Below are 15,367 nucleotides of genomic sequence, written 5' to 3' on the forward strand. Positions count from 1 at the left end.
TGATGCTGCTTTTACAGCCTGATGACAGTGGGCTGGGGACACCAGCACCCAGACTGAAGGGTCACTGTAACTTTTATGACAGCAGTCACAGCTGTACCTTGACATTATTTCACTTCTTAAATGTAATTCTAACTAGATGCCTTTCTAACATATTTCAGTCCATGATTGTGTGATTTTGATTGTTTAAGAACAAGAAAGTAAGTGTATCTACTAGATATGCTAGGTACCATGTGCGTAATCATTACAAGATGCATAAGATTTCACTTCCTGCTCACTGAATTTTCACTTTGATGTTGGTCTCAACCAAGCAATTTATCTAAAGTTTTCTCAGATAAATTTGTAAGGAGCAATGGAAAGGGGAACTTCTATATATGTATGTTGTAAAGTAGAGGTTATCCTACCTTGATGCAGTCTGGCTAGATCCAATAGCTTGACCAAGTGATCTGCTGCTGGAAACACTGTCATCAAGGACTTGCTACAACGATGTTGTGTCACCCTCATTTCCTTTTCATAAGTATCTGTTCAAACTTCTCTCCATGTTCGGCTGCATTTGAACAAAGATAAGGCTAACTGCCTACCTCCAGGAGCCTGCAGGCTTAAATCTACCTGACTTTCTTCTGTCTACCATGGGGGAGCTAGCTTCTAACACAGAATAGAGCCTCACAATACCGCAGCCTTCCTTCTGCAGCAAAGTTGCACAGTTATTTCAGGGCTTCATATGGTTTTGAACTTCACACTGTTTTGTGAGATTACAACAGCATCTAATTTTTTTTTTTTTTTAATATTTTATTTAATTTCATATTTTTTCCACAAGGTTACAAATTAAACTTCACTCCAAAGTCAGAAAATAAGTGCAATACACTACAGATAAAGCAAGGAAATAAACCACAATTATCTATTGCATGGTGAAATCAGAGTGATACAAAAGTATTATCCACACCTTCAGGAAGAGAAACGCATTTTGAATCCATGCTAAAGTACTGGGAAAAATAAGTACAGCTTAGGCAGGCAAGTGACAACACAGAAATAAAAAGGCATCTTACATTTCAAATATGCAATGAACTTACTATCACAGTACTATTCTTGTGAAAAGAGACCATGGATGGCAGTTTTCCAGCAGCTTCCAAAGCTATTAGCAAAAGTAAGGATGAGAAGTAAACATCTGCATTATTGCGTTCATCATTTGACTAGTATCACATGCTTTAAAAACAGTTTGTGATACCAGTTAAGTTGTATTGAGAAGACAAAACTTGTGCTGAAATTCTCCACCGGGTATTCATAAATAGACTCAGTATTTGTTGAGAAACTGCTCTTAAAAACTTGGCTTGTATGTACTAAAATATTCAACATGACTTGCAAAGAATCTTTAAGTGTCTCTAATATATTCAGAATATACTTATCAATGAGACCACCCTATCAGAAGAGTTAATTAAGCTACATTTTTAAGCAACAGCAGGAACTGTCTTCCTCCAGAAATAGTACCGGTACATGTATGCAGAAATGGATGGCAGGAACAGTCTCAGGTTATTCTAGAGAAAAACTGACTTGCTGTTTCACAGCAAGAGATACGAGAGTATCTACAACACAACCTGAACATCTATTCCTTTATTTTGCTAACATATGAATATGAGATACCTACCTTACCCCTTCAGTAACTCTCCAGCTGCCCATTATCCTGGTCAGGATTCAAAAATGAGTTTAGTACTGCAAAATGGTTCCCTAAAGCTAGTTGTAGGTATGAAAACTGAAGTCAAGTATCCACATCATCCAGTTTGTTGTCTTAAACAAAAACAAAACCCAAAAAACACACACAACCACTCTTCTACACCTGCTGGGGTGGGGGTGTCTTCTCTGAGCAATGATGACAACTGTGCCATATAAAAAGAAGTAAATGACAAAATCCTGATGTCTCAATGTCTTAATCCCATCCACTAAAGCCTGTGTGGTAAGGCTGAGTCTAGTCCTTGGTATTACATCAAATGCCACAACATGTGTACCAAAATCACATGCCATGTATTAGAGGATTTATTCATTAAGCATGACTACTTTTTATTTACAAAGTTGGTCCTGGTTTTATCTGGGTGGTAGAATTTCTCACTTCTAATTCTAAATGGTTCTGCCACAACATTTAAAATCTACACTAACTTTCAAGTGCGCAGGTGAAAGTATGGAAACCATATTAAATATTCCAGCCTAGCTCTATATTAACAGCTCACCCCTCAAAAGGTAACTAGCGGCATTACAGTTTTCTCCATTCTCCCTGGAATCCACAGATGTTACAATTAATAATGCAGGATTAAGTATGGTACAAATACAAGTGTTAGGCTAAGTGACTGTGCCATAGAAGGAAATCCGGAAGACCTGTCAGGTTGAATCCGAATATTACGTAGGTCTAGGCGACAGGAATTTTGTACTTCTTCATGGGGGATTTCACTCTCACCTACATCCATTGCTCTACTAATCTTCCGCACCTAGAAAAATTCAAAAGATTGCCCTTGAAAGCCAGACTGACACAACAGCAAAAATCTTAACATAGCCAGCAAATTCAGTGCTATTTCAAGTGAAATAACTCAAAATGTATTGCAAAAAACACATCTGAAATCAAGTAAAGCAACATCATTATCCTCGTATGTGCATTCCAATGAAATATTTCCCACTAATAGTTACAAATGCATTGTAGAAATAGTCACAGTTCTGTCTGTTCTTTGCCTTGGCTTCCACAACTCAGTAACAGACAGATATTCTAGCAGATTAGTTGAAACAGCACAAAATTCCCTGATTTCTTCACACCTAACGTACCTCAAAAAGGTAAATGGGAAAAAAATACATTGTCTATAAGGTTTTGTGTGTAATATCTACTTCTTAATTCTGTAAAGAAAAACAAGAATAGGTAGGCAGCTTGCAATTTGCAACCTAGGCCTTTTCAAAAGTTATCACTTAGGGGATTCTTACTGTTTTCATACTGTCTCTTTTCTTGCCACTTCTCCCTCATCCTTCTTAGCTGCTTTCTGGCATTTATACTTCAAATTTGCTGTGATCTAGTTGCTATGTTTACTGTCTGTTAGTGACCTCATCATGACAAGAGCCATTTAGATAGGAGCCTGATCCTAGGATGAGAACTTAACTGATTTTCAGGAGTCAGCGTTCCTTCCTGCATCAACAAACACAGGTAAGAACAAGGTCTATGTGGCAGGAAAATCATCAGCTTCTCCAAAATGTGTTTAGAAGTCAGTAATGTTTACTTGTCCAGACCACTCTGGAGAGAAAAACCCCCACAGAGTTCCATCCAGTCTCTCTCACTTTCCTCTATTCTGCTAATGCTCTCATGACATCTTGGTTTCTTTCCTGGCATTTGGAATTATTGCATTAAGTGCTAATGCTCCATCATGACTCTCTCATCAAACATGGAAAAAAAAAAAGCAATCCATCAGCAGTGTCTCTCTTCCCTTTAGTAAGAATCAGTATTCAGTTTATTTTTTAATCTTACATTTTCCACTTCCCTGAAGACACGGAGGAAGTTCTCCTTTAAGACCCCTTTTAGTTCAGTTTCATTCCACCCTCTTCTAAGAAGTTCCTCAATCAAAGAAGGGTATTTCGAAACATCTTCCAGTCCCTCAGGGAAACTGTTGGCAAGAGCCACACAAGAACATTCAACACAGATCACTTAAAAATGTACCAAAATATTTATTTTTTTAAGTAGTCTTTTGCACATATTCACTTTCAGAGTGAGCTTTTTTATACCCACTTCTTCCTCTGAGATGCCAGAAAAACGAAGAATCCAACTGACATAACCCAAAGCAGGACTGAGACACCATGCAAGATTCTTTTCTGCAGAGAGGATCTCATTAGAACTAAACTACATATTCTGGAATGAAAATGCACTTACGTATAAAGATGTTAAAGAAAAAAATCATGTAGATATTGACCCTCCTATATCTGGCCTTGAGAGTAAGAAGAAACATCTGTATCACCAGTGGAGTTTGTATAATCCACTTAAGTAACTGAGGAAAAAAAAGAGTACTCACAAACATATGATGTGCTAAGGAGTTGCAGGCAGTTTTGTGTACTCTGTTATTGACATAGCCATTTTTCCAAACAAAATACAGTCAGAATAATATTGCTTTGAACTCAGCAGTTTGGGCAGTGAAAAGAAAGCTATTCAGAACACTCCACTGAAGAAATTACAACAAGCAAAATTGACATATGTCTTGTGCTAATTCTTATAGGAACAAAAAGGAATAAGGAGCTGCAAAAACTGCGTTGAACAGCTAACTTGTATTTCCATGAGTCTTGGACTTTGTTTTGAGATAACTACTATTTCCTGTAACCTCTCTTTCCTGTGGAGAAGTGATGGTAACCATCAATTAAACTGATAGTCTTTGTGAAAATGTATGCAATAAAATGTGCCCTTTTTTTTTGTTAGCTGCATTTTCATTATGGAGGTTATACTTTCAGTCCTATGTTTGGCTGACTCTCATGTTAGCTGACACACTGCTTTTACATCCATCCTGCTTTACAGACTTGAGTCTCAGCACAATTTTCACATTCAAGTGTGTCTGACCCCACTAAGAAAAAAAAAATAAGGTTATACGAGCAAATGCCACCCAGTCTGCTCTTAATTTCTGCACCATAATGTAACACTTGCCCATGAGTGAACAGAGAAGGTTATTTTTTAGGCTGTTCACCATGTTCTGCTTTCCTTAAGCATATGCCAAGGATAGCTGATCAAGCCAAGAAATAGGTTACACAGCCCTGAGGCACTTTAGGCTTTTCCCCCCAGTAAGTAGAGAAGAGTTTTGCAGCAGTCCTGGGGTAACTTGTTTACTCATTTGAAGCATATGTTCTGTAATTCATCACTGGTCTAGAGAAGGTCACCCTCCATCATTTCTGTATGCACAAACTGCTGCCTACAGCACACATTTGCATAGCTCACAGTACATTAGGGCTACTTTCCACATTTAGGGAACTCCATGCATGTAATATTTGTGCCCCTTCTTTATAAAACTTCTTTTAGCACTCATCACAAGACTAGATTCTAAAACTCTTTTAGTCTACCTTCTTTTTCCCCAAAAGGGATCAAAATTGTTGCAATTTAATGAGCAAATATCAATGTATTTATGATTTTACCAACCGTTCCACTCCATCATAGTCGCCACCAATTCCTATCGACTCCGAACCTGCAATTCTCTTTATGTGGTCAAAATGATCTGAAAGAAAATAACAAAGAAAACAACTTCTAAGCATATCCCAGGAAGAAATAATTCACTTCAGACATACTGGCACCAGGCTACTGTCCTTCAACATGTATTCATAGTAAAATTATTTTTTAAAATATCTCAGAAATCCTGATAATACAGGTTAAATTTTAATAACACTGTCGATGTACTCAGAATAAGTTCTGGTGCTCATCTGGGTATTATATGTTACAAAGTGCATCAGATAGCAGTCTTCAAAATAGCATCTAAACCAGTGAGGTGTAAACAAGGAAAAAGACACTGTCATCTCAGCACATTAATTCCAAACAGAAAGCTCAAACATGCCAACAGATTTTTCATTACCCATTACATACCAATGTTTTGCACTCTTAAGCAGAAAGGTTTAAGGTATTTTTCAGCAAGTAACAATTACTTTTGGATTAATGTAGGAGTAAACTCATATCTTTTGGCTTTATGTAGGAATATCAGTTCCTCTTGCTACTGTTTAAATGAATATTAGCTCCAGAAAGACTTGGAGCTGGGATAGTGTGGGGAAGGAAATAAACAAACAGTACCATTGACACAGTCTGAGCAATGACCCAGATGGCAAGAAATTCTTAGAAGCCACCCACAAAAATCACAATATATTCACTTCAAACCTGCTAGGGTAGAAACATTAACAACTTTTCTGCCACAGGCCAGTACATCTGCATTGAATGTCACCATAATAATTCCCTTGTTCTTTTTCTGAAAGAAAGAAGAGACTGGTGATGAGTGTCCACACGTGTGTCCTGCAAACCTCACAGGCATCCTGTGCAGAACCTTTTCTATCCATCCACCAGTGAGCATAACAACAGTAAACATCAAAGATCAGATGGCAGCACAAGGCTTTGCCTTTCTGCCCATTACATCCTCACGTGAACTGAATCACCGAAGTCTGGTGACTACAAACAAACTCAACCAGAATTTCAAGGAATTTGCAACCACTTTATTCTTGTAATCAAAGACAAAACCAACCCGAAGAAGATACCTCAGAAGTGAAGGTGTAACTTGCTACATTGGGGTTTGCTTAAATCCAGTTCCATAGATGGGGGGTTTGCATGTATAGATTTGCATGTATAAACTTGCCTCAGATTAGGCAAACATTGGCATCTCCCCCTCATTGGTTTAGTTTTTCTGTTTTTTTAAGCACTTACCAGATTCTGGAGAATATCATCAGGAACATTTCTGGAGTGATTACAAACAGAAAATGCAGAAGAATGGCTGAAAATTACTGGTGCTTTTGAGATACGTAGTGCAGTTTTTGCTGTGGAATATGAAGTATGAGATAAATCTATCAGCATACCCAGACGATTCATTTCCTTTACCACTTCCTAGAACAGATTTACAGACAACAGCATCAGTATTGTGTTTCCTTAAAGGAAACTACTTAGATGATGTATGCAACCAGATAAGTTCTGCAGCTGTCAGCTAGTTATAAGCATACTGCAACTTCATGGGCTTCTATTTTACACAGTAAGTCACCAGTAATTTATTCTCTCCTAATTAACTAGAATACCACCACATGCTCGAACCTTTGAAAGCTTAATCAATGCAAAATATATATATTTTTAACTGTTATTTGTATTTCACTACTTCTACTTTCTATTTCACACATCAGAACTGTGTTGAAACAGTAGTTAGTATGAAATCTAATACGTTCATTACCCCACAAAACATCACAGGGAATTTATCTTTACTGAATCCTAATCACTCCTAAATAGCAAGAACTTATAGAAACTGGGTTTTTAATGATAAGATGTTCTTGAAAACACCAGCAGTTGTTAGCTGGGTGAGAGATTGCTTAGAGTATCATTCAAAAAGAAACCCTTACTTGGCCAAATGCAGTCAAACCAGTAACATTAGGGTAAAAGTTGTGTATTCCTTTAGATGAAGACTCAGACCTTCAAAAGAGGAGTGAGAGAGGAGAGTCATATCATTCTGCTGACTACGGTATCAATAACCGAAATGCCATATGTTATACACAATAAACTCATATCACACAGCCAAATTGAGAGATGCAAAATAAGTATCTTGTTCATATAGTGTTCTGTACATTTATGGGTCAGGTCTTTTGCATATTTGTGAAGTAATGACAAGCAAAGAGACACAAGTCCAAATTTGTCTGATTAAACAAACCTTCATCAGAAAACAAAGGTGAACTGAAATGTCAGCTCCATCAGCCATACAGCCAGTGTTTCAGACCACTCTGCAGACTGTTCTCTTTTGCTTTAGTCACTTCAAATGAAGTCTGTCAGTGCAACAAAAAGTAGGTGCTCTGAGAGAGGAAGCGAGTAACCATTTCCATAGCCACATATCGAACCTGTGTTTCTGAGAGGATGGTTTTAAAGGCTTCTGACTGTCAAGTTCTTAGAAAGCATTTACTATCTTAAAGCCACATTGTCTGCATTTACTTTTTTCTGTTGTTGTTTTTGTCTGTTTTGACCTATGCAACTCTCTCTAATCAAACCAAGTGGAAGGTAACTTTCCCATTTTTTCTGTTGCTAACAAAGATTAGAAGTTTCTAGACAGTCAGTGCATGAAGCACCACACAACAGATCCTTTGGTCACCCACTTGCTACAGGGCAGGTGATTGACCTCCCAGCCCTGTCATCCTTGACTTAGTTTGGACTGAGTATGACACAGGCAGACTTTATTTGAATTCACATCTTTCCCCTCCCAGAATTGCCACCACATCACATGATACGGTTACACAAACACATACACATTAGTTACCAAGGAGTATTGCAGGAATGTGTCAAAGTCATGTAACGAACACCTAGGTCATAATACATCCTCAGTGCTGCCAAACTGCTGTCAATAGAGTGACCACCTTCTATTCCAATCAAACATGCAATCTTCCTACTGTCAGAGATACCTGGAAACATCAAAGTAAGACGGTTCCAAAGCAGTTTCATACTCTACTGAGAAAAAACGGTTATTGATATTTTTGTAAGACAGAAGCTTCATTTCAGGGTATATTTATATGGAAAATTATCTTATGACTGCAGCAGGCCAGGACTTTGCACAATCAGATATTGTAGTTCAATAGAAAAACTGAAGATACTGAAAAACTGAAAGATAGCTAACTTGCCCGCTTGCAGTTTTTTCTCTTCTGCACATACCTTTGGAAATGTAATTAAAAATAAAATAATAATAATAAAGCCCTAACAAACATTAAAAGACAACACCCTGTAACAAGAGAGAGTATCACCTTGGGAAGTTGTCACAAGTTCAAGCTCTTCATAGCTGTTACACATCCTCTTGACAACATCAATTTGCTCTAAGGTCAGACGTACAGCATCCTTGTTCTGAGCGCTGCAAAGAACATACACTGACCAAAACTGAAAGAGACATTGACAAGTAAACTAGATAATCTGTGTTCCAACTGGGAAGCTACAGATTGCTAATAGTGGAGTTCACAAGCAGAGATCAAAGTGATTTCTCACAGTTTACAAGGGAGTTGCCATTATAATTTTTCCCCTCCAAAGAAATCTTGGATCATCTCTTATGCATTACTCAACAACTCCATAATGCATGCAGAAAATTGGATGTAAGCTTACTATACTTCATTTACCAGAAAGCAATTGCTGCTGTTTTGATTAAGTGTAGCTGGATTATAAACACAAATATTTGCAATTCAAATGGCACAGAAAAGTGCCTGTTGCTTTTCAGTATCATTTTATCTCTCCTCTTAGAACACAAAGTACCAGAACCAGAGCCAGTAATACCTCTGTGATTGGGAAGGGAATGAGACAAGTGTAAAAACATGATCTTAGACAGTCTCACTGCCATGACTGTACGTACCTGAGCTCCCACATAACCAGCCTTAAGTTTCAGAAGATTTGTGTGGGTCTTGTTGATTTCTCTTAAGTTGACTTTACTGATTCTATTTTGGTAAAATATTCTCAGACGCAGTACAAAGTCATTGTGGCTAGAATAGAAAACAAGTAGGGCATGTGGTGGAAATAAATTGTTCCTCTTCTAATCCAAATGTAATTTCTTCAATTCTTCTTAGTTTTTCAGACCAACAACTGCCAATAATCCTGGCTGTAATAGATACTAGGAGTCTCCTTTCTCTGCAAAGCATCTTTATTTCTTAAAGCTCCTTCCAGTTAGGACAGCAAGAAAGCTTTCCTCACTTTTACTGCTGTTATGCTTTTGTATGCATTTTTCTCCCTGCTATTTCTGAAGGAATGGAAGAACTAAAATCATCCACCATGGTCCTTATAGGATGATCAGTGCTTCTGTTCTCAGGTTAAAACACACCATAGACATCATTCCTTCAAGCTGCAAGGATACCCTTTCAGACCATGGTACCTGCCTTCTAGCTCTGTAAAGAAGTCATTGCTACCAAAGATGCCATTAAATTATGGGAAGGAGACAAAGACATTGTGTAAAGGGAAACAGTAATTCAGCACTGAAATCTCACCAAAAAACCACAAATGCATTTAGGGTAAGATGTTCTTGTCTTAACTACCCTCTGAATTGGAATTCTGTCCAGCTGATAAATCTCAACAATAACTAACTATTATGTGCTAGGAATAGTCTGCATCCCTACTCATCCTAACACTTTTTAGCATCTCCTCCACACTTATGAAGATTCATTGAGAGTTTAGTTGAAGATGTTTATATACCCATCAATTAAACGTGTATCTTGCATCAGACTGATAGCTCTCTCTCTCATTGATTTCTCACAGATGAATGGCACAGTATCAAAGAGGAACATCAACAGCCATAGCAACAACGTTGTTGGATTTTGCTTCATTTTCAAGTTTGTTAAAGCGAAGAGATACCACAGTATTCGCTGACCGCAATTAAACAGGAAAATTTCCAGTCAGTAAACACAGATTTAATAGTATAAGCAGAGCCAAAATATCCTCTTTCTGGTAAAGGCTGCAGTTGGTTCTGTAAGAAGAAAGAAAGAAAGAACAATGAAGAGAATGGAAGGCAGAAACAGGAATAGTAAGATAGCTACATTCTCCAAAAAAATTCTAAATCCATTTGTGGATGATGATCACCATCAGCTCTGCATATTCACCAGTGATGTAGAAGAGCCAGCAAGCCATGCTTATAAAAACCTGCACCTGTGGAGCTGACCCAGTGTCACTGCTGTCACACAGCACCCACAGCCTCTCTGTGCTCACATCCACTGATTGGTCTCCATAAACATTCTGTAGCATCAATAAACATCAGTGGTGACATCTTTCCTGTGCCGAAGCATTCAGTTCCTCACTTTTGCTTCATATGGACTTCAATGTCAGATGCCACAGAACTTCCACATGCACTTCCACATCACTCTCAGACATTGTTTATTGCAGGTGACAGGAGAACAGTGCAGTATACAAGAACTCCTTCAAAAGCAGTGCCTCCTATTTTATTAAGTTGGCCCATGACAGCAGAGACAGATGTTGGTGGTACAGCAGTAGAGCTTGAACCTTCCCATCAATATCCCATTTCATTTTACTGTGTGACAGATGGCTGCAGAGGAGCAGTTTGACTAGTGGTGTTTGACATGTAAGTGAGCACGAAGAAATGACTTCGCAACTTGGATTTAGAAATTTATAAACTACTTTTCTGAACAATCCTTCTACTTCGATGTAAGTTGCTGACATTCCTTTTTTAAGAAACTGGCTTAGGTCTTTTCTGTTCCTTTCACAAGATTTGGGAACATGCTAAATTATGCTCTCATCTGTCAGAAAGTACTTTTGAAGAGAGGAAGTATCTAACCCTATGCAAAAAGCAGTATATATGGAGAAGTAAGTTTAGAATCAGTCCTGAATCGGTCTAGGAAAGAAAATCTAGGACAGATAAATAAACACAACAGTGTGCAGAAGGTCTGCAAAGCAGCCAAGTGAATTGCTCCTCCACATACTACTTTTATTCATTGCCACACGTTTATGCTTGTACACAGGAAAAAGTTACTGGAAGAGTCATTTTCTCATGTTGTTTTTTCTTTTTTCTTTTCTTTTCTTTCTTTTTTTTTTTTTAATACTGTTTTTGGAAGAAAAATATTTGAATTGCCATTGGTAACCACTGTCATGTACCAGTTCTGAATCAGCAGATTTCAGTTTTTGCTTTTACTCAGAGAAACTGAATACTGGTCATGTTCAACATCTTCATCAATTACCTCAGCATAATTGCTTTCCATCCCCACCATTCTTTGCACACAGTGTAGGCATAACAGTTTTGGAACACCAAGCTTAGAAAAGCCACCAGTACAAAGCCCAGAAAAAACTAAATGAGTTTCTGAAGAACTGGAACAGGCACAGTCTTCACAAACACCTGCAAAGTGAAGCTCTACTGTAGCTAGCTTTTACCATTGCATTACCTTCTCTGAGCTCTCCACAGCTTGCTATCAATAAAACACAAATGCTGACAAACACTGAGTGTTCCCCTGTCTAGAACAACACAGCTGTGCCGAGGACGCTGCCCACATCTGCCATATGAGGATATGACAAGGGAGGAGAGGATGTTGCTCTTTTAAAACAGATGCATTTCAATTGAACGCTTCACAGTAAAAAAAAATAGGAAAGCATGTAGAAACATGCTTCTGTCATTTACCATCTTCATCAATACAGGCAAGCACTGTATTGTCTCTCTTCTTCCTTTCAAAAGGCAGGACAGACCCCAGTGAACAAAATGCAGTGAACAGCTGTTATTTAAGTGCGGCAAATCTCACCTAGGAACGATACTTCCTTTCATCTCATTTGATGTTCAGCCTTTTCATCTTAATTTTTATTAAAGCACTTCCTGACATCCTTGGCATTAATACTTGGGTTTGCTGAATTATTGTGCTCAATCAAGTATAAAAAGAGCAACAAAATAGAGCTCACAGTTTGAGGTAGTAATATTGCCTGAAGAAGGTTCATCCCCACACAGTCTAGCTAAGCGGGTGGTTCAAGTAGGTGACAGTGTTTGCAACTGAAGCATAGAAGATTGATGGCTTTGTCCTTTAGAACAGTTCCCTCAGAACTTCTCTCAAAAAGGACAACTACTGAATTTCTTTCCTGTTAGGTTTCCAAATTTTACTTTACTGTTGTTGTTTTTTCCCCTGTCCACAGTTTCTAAGACTTTCTGACACATTCAGGTTACTGAAACCAGTAATTTTAAAATAAATGGGAACTGTACAAATGCATCTTATCATCTAATGACCACAGATGGGAACTGTTTTCTCTTAGCAGTCCTAAATTACTGAAATTCTTCTGACACCAGAATTTGTAAGCTTTATCATGTAAGTACAGAACAAACCAGAACAGCCTGCCAACTACTTCTATAACACTGTGTCGGAGCACGTATTATCAGGCAATACTTCCTCCAGTTTACGAGTTCTGACCCCAGTGTTGAGAGGGAGTTCCCCTGAGGGAGTAGATTGGCTTCTTTGTTAATATAGTCTCCTCTTGCACAGATGCAGCAATGTTTCTTTCCTAGACCGCAAACCAGAACCCTCAGAACAACATGCACTTGAGCCAACAACTCTTCTGGGTTCCCCTCTGCAACTGCACTCCCAGCTGTAAGGGCTGCAATAGGTTCCAAAGATACAGGCACAAGACTCTGCACCTGAAAGGGATTCCCTCCTTCCCAGTCACCCCATTTGGGTCCCTTGCCACATGCTTCTATTCTTGTTTAAAAAGTTTCACTGCTCCTGTGTTCCTCTTCATGCTAGTGCAAATCATGTCCCCTCCCAACCTTTCCCAACAATCTTTTTTTCTAGAGTTTTACCAAGTTCTGAAACATTTCTCATATTTTTCAAATGTCTTAATCAACCATTCAAAAATAGCACGAAGCAGAAAGATACACACACAAAGGCCATGAAAATGACCATTAATGAGCATTAACAACTGAGTTTTACCATAACGAGCATACTGCTCTCATAGGAAGTAATGAACTTTCCTTCAGCAGCACAAGGATGCTTATTGGAGTCCTTGTGCCATAGTGAAGTTTATCCCCACATTCAAATACGAACTCTCAAATGATGGATGGTTTTTAAGAAGAGAGTGTTCTCAAACACACCACGAATGTTTTATCTTTTTGTACTTGCCCACATAGTTCAAATCTAAAAGAGAACACACAGTTCTGTTTTTTTTCTGATTGTGACATGCAAGAGAAAGATTCTGGGGAACAGCGGTTACTGGAAATGTAATCATTCTTGAAGAATGCCCTTGAGAAGTTGTTTTTCTTCTATAAACACATATCAGAAATATATGTACATTGTAAAACCTCCACAGCTCTGACAGAACAGCATTTCTATAGACCTGAAAAAAGCACGTTTAAGCACACATGTAGAATGACTTTATTACTACAATGAAAAAAGAATAATCTTTCTTTCTAATCTAGAAAACGTTACATTCATTCTTAACAGTAAAGCATGTAAGATGGCAAAGAAAGGTGGAAAAAAACTGCTCAAGCAGCAGAACTCATCGTAAAAGCAAATCAGCTTTTGAAGACAATTTCCAGTTTCAAAGTCATCAATTCAAAACACAACCCATACCTGCAATCCCTTTCTCTAGAATTCTACCAGATCCTGACAAAATGACTGAAAATGGACATTTTTTGGGTCAAAATTCCTAATGAGAAAATAGCAGACCTTCTTCATTCAGTAACACTGTTCTGATGCTACATAAATCTATTACACACTATAGATTTTGATCCAAATGTTTACTCTTTTTCTGACAGTATTACGTCCACAGTGATTTTCAGGAATACTTTTAATCATGAAACATACCTGCATGTTCCTCAAGTGGTTCAACTACTAACGGTAATCATTTATACATTACCAAATCTTCATTCTATGTATTTGTTCAAAAATGCTATGAGAATTTCCTACTTAACATTAGTCTCAAGTCATTATACCTCAAGAACATTCAGTAACAGCATCTTCTATGTTTCATGCTGATATAGCCTACATAAAATACTCTTTATTTTTTGACAGTTATACTGTTTTACCTTTAAGACTATTTATGTAAAGAGGACACTCACTTGTATCATTATTCAGTAACAACTTCTCGGAAACTGAAGGAGTATTGCAAGCACCAGACTAAATTAAGAACATTATATACAAAGCACCCATACTTGAAGAGCATGTAACATAAAATACAAAAGCCTTTTTTCCATGCTGACTGAGCAGAGTTGAGAAGTGGAAGCTCACATGAGATTTACAGTTTTTTCTTGTTTATCTAAAGGCTCTTTTGAGCAGGTTACCTTCTTAGGAAATTGTAGCAGAGTCGTAATCCACGTTTCTCTCTGTTGGATGCAATTGTTAAAGTCTGGAAACAGATCCTCTTGGCATCAAGACAGCAAGCAAGTAACGTCCTCTATTTCTTTAGCTCACACATCACAGGCTTCACACTCAACAGGCGTCTGGGGATTGCCCCTTGCACAAAAACGAGGTCTGTGAGAAAGTTTCCAGCTCAGCTACCGCCCACTTTACACAAGGCTCACGCTGTGCAGTGCTTGCTCCATTGCTTCCTCCCTCTTGTGGCAGACTTCTTGTGCAGTCCAAAATGATGCATTTAATACCACTGTTTGTGTTGTTTTAGACACAGGTGCCTTCCATCACAGACTGATTTTGTTTGGAAGGGATCTCATCATCTAGTCCAGCCCCCTGACCCCAGCTAAGATAATTTCAATGTTAGATCAGGTTGCTCAGACACTTGTCCTGCCAAGTTTTTGATTCCTTCAGGAAGAAGATCATACAACTTTCCCATTGTGATATTTTCTCTTTAAATTCACTGGAATCTCCTCTTATGCAAACTGTGATGATTGCAACTCTTCCTCTTGCTGATATGCTTTGAGAGGAGTCTCATAACTGAATTTGTAGGAAAAACAGGCACAGGTATGCACTTTGCAGATGACCTAATTTTGCCACGTTTACTATATCTAGACCTTGATACTGTGCTTACCAGGTTTTAATCAGGACTTGCAGTTCCACTGTATAAAAGTTAAAATACTCACAAGTTACAGATGATCTTTACAATTATAATTGTCCCTCTAAACCTACGGGGACTTTCTATTCCCTTTCTTGGAGCTGTCAGTTTGGAAACGCACAAAGAGATACGTACAAAAACAAGATCCTAGAGTTCCACAAGAAATATAGTTTGCTAATAATCATTTTTATTCTACTTCATGCTTTC

General features: G+C 38.1%; 1 protein-coding gene across 2 annotated transcripts; it reads right to left on the reverse strand.

Annotated features, from left to right (window-relative positions):
- Positions 1-807: 807 nt before the first annotated feature.
- On the reverse strand, positions 808-14,642 carry LOC140257270 (dipeptidase 2-like). Of its 2 annotated transcripts, XM_072346465.1 has the most exons (11): positions 14,436-14,642; positions 9,872-10,142; positions 9,042-9,168; positions 8,449-8,578; positions 7,971-8,112; positions 7,069-7,138; positions 6,392-6,568; positions 5,855-5,942; positions 5,132-5,207; positions 3,488-3,623; positions 808-2,471 (listed from the first exon to the last, which is right to left on the reverse strand). In XM_072346465.1, the coding sequence occupies exons 2-11, from the start codon at positions 10,000-10,002 to the stop codon at positions 2,283-2,285; spliced, it is 1,266 nt and encodes a 421-aa protein (XP_072202566.1). In that variant the 5' UTR covers positions 10,003-10,142; positions 14,436-14,642; the 3' UTR covers positions 808-2,282. The 2 variants fall into 2 exon arrangements, with proteins under 2 accessions (XP_072202566.1, XP_072202567.1); XM_072346466.1 differs by lacking the exon at positions 14,436-14,642 and having other exon boundaries at positions 842-2,471; positions 8,449-8,552; positions 9,042-9,975.
- Positions 14,643-15,367: the final 725 nt, after the last annotated feature.

Source organism: Excalfactoria chinensis, chromosome 11 (genome assembly GCF_039878825.1).
Source record: "Excalfactoria chinensis isolate bCotChi1 chromosome 11, bCotChi1.hap2, whole genome shotgun sequence".
NCBI classification, from domain to species: Eukaryota; Metazoa; Chordata; class Aves; order Galliformes; family Phasianidae; genus Excalfactoria; species Excalfactoria chinensis.

What these genes read in the sequence shown, in the direction of transcription:
- LOC140257270 (XM_072346465.1), bottom strand. Translation starts at nt 10,002, where the DNA reads ATGAAGCAAAATCCAACAACGTTGTTGCTATGGCTGTTGATGTTCCTC. An exon ending in CTGGTTATGTGGGAGCTCAG is followed by an intron (nt 8,579 to 9,041) that starts GTACGTACAGTC and finishes TGTCTCTTTCAG; the next exon opens with TTTTGGTCAGTGTATGTTCT. An exon ending in GTTTGACTGCATTTGGCCAA is followed by an intron (nt 6,569 to 7,068) that starts GTAAGGGTTTCT and finishes AATCTGTTCTAG; the next exon opens with GAAGTGGTAAAGGAAATGAA.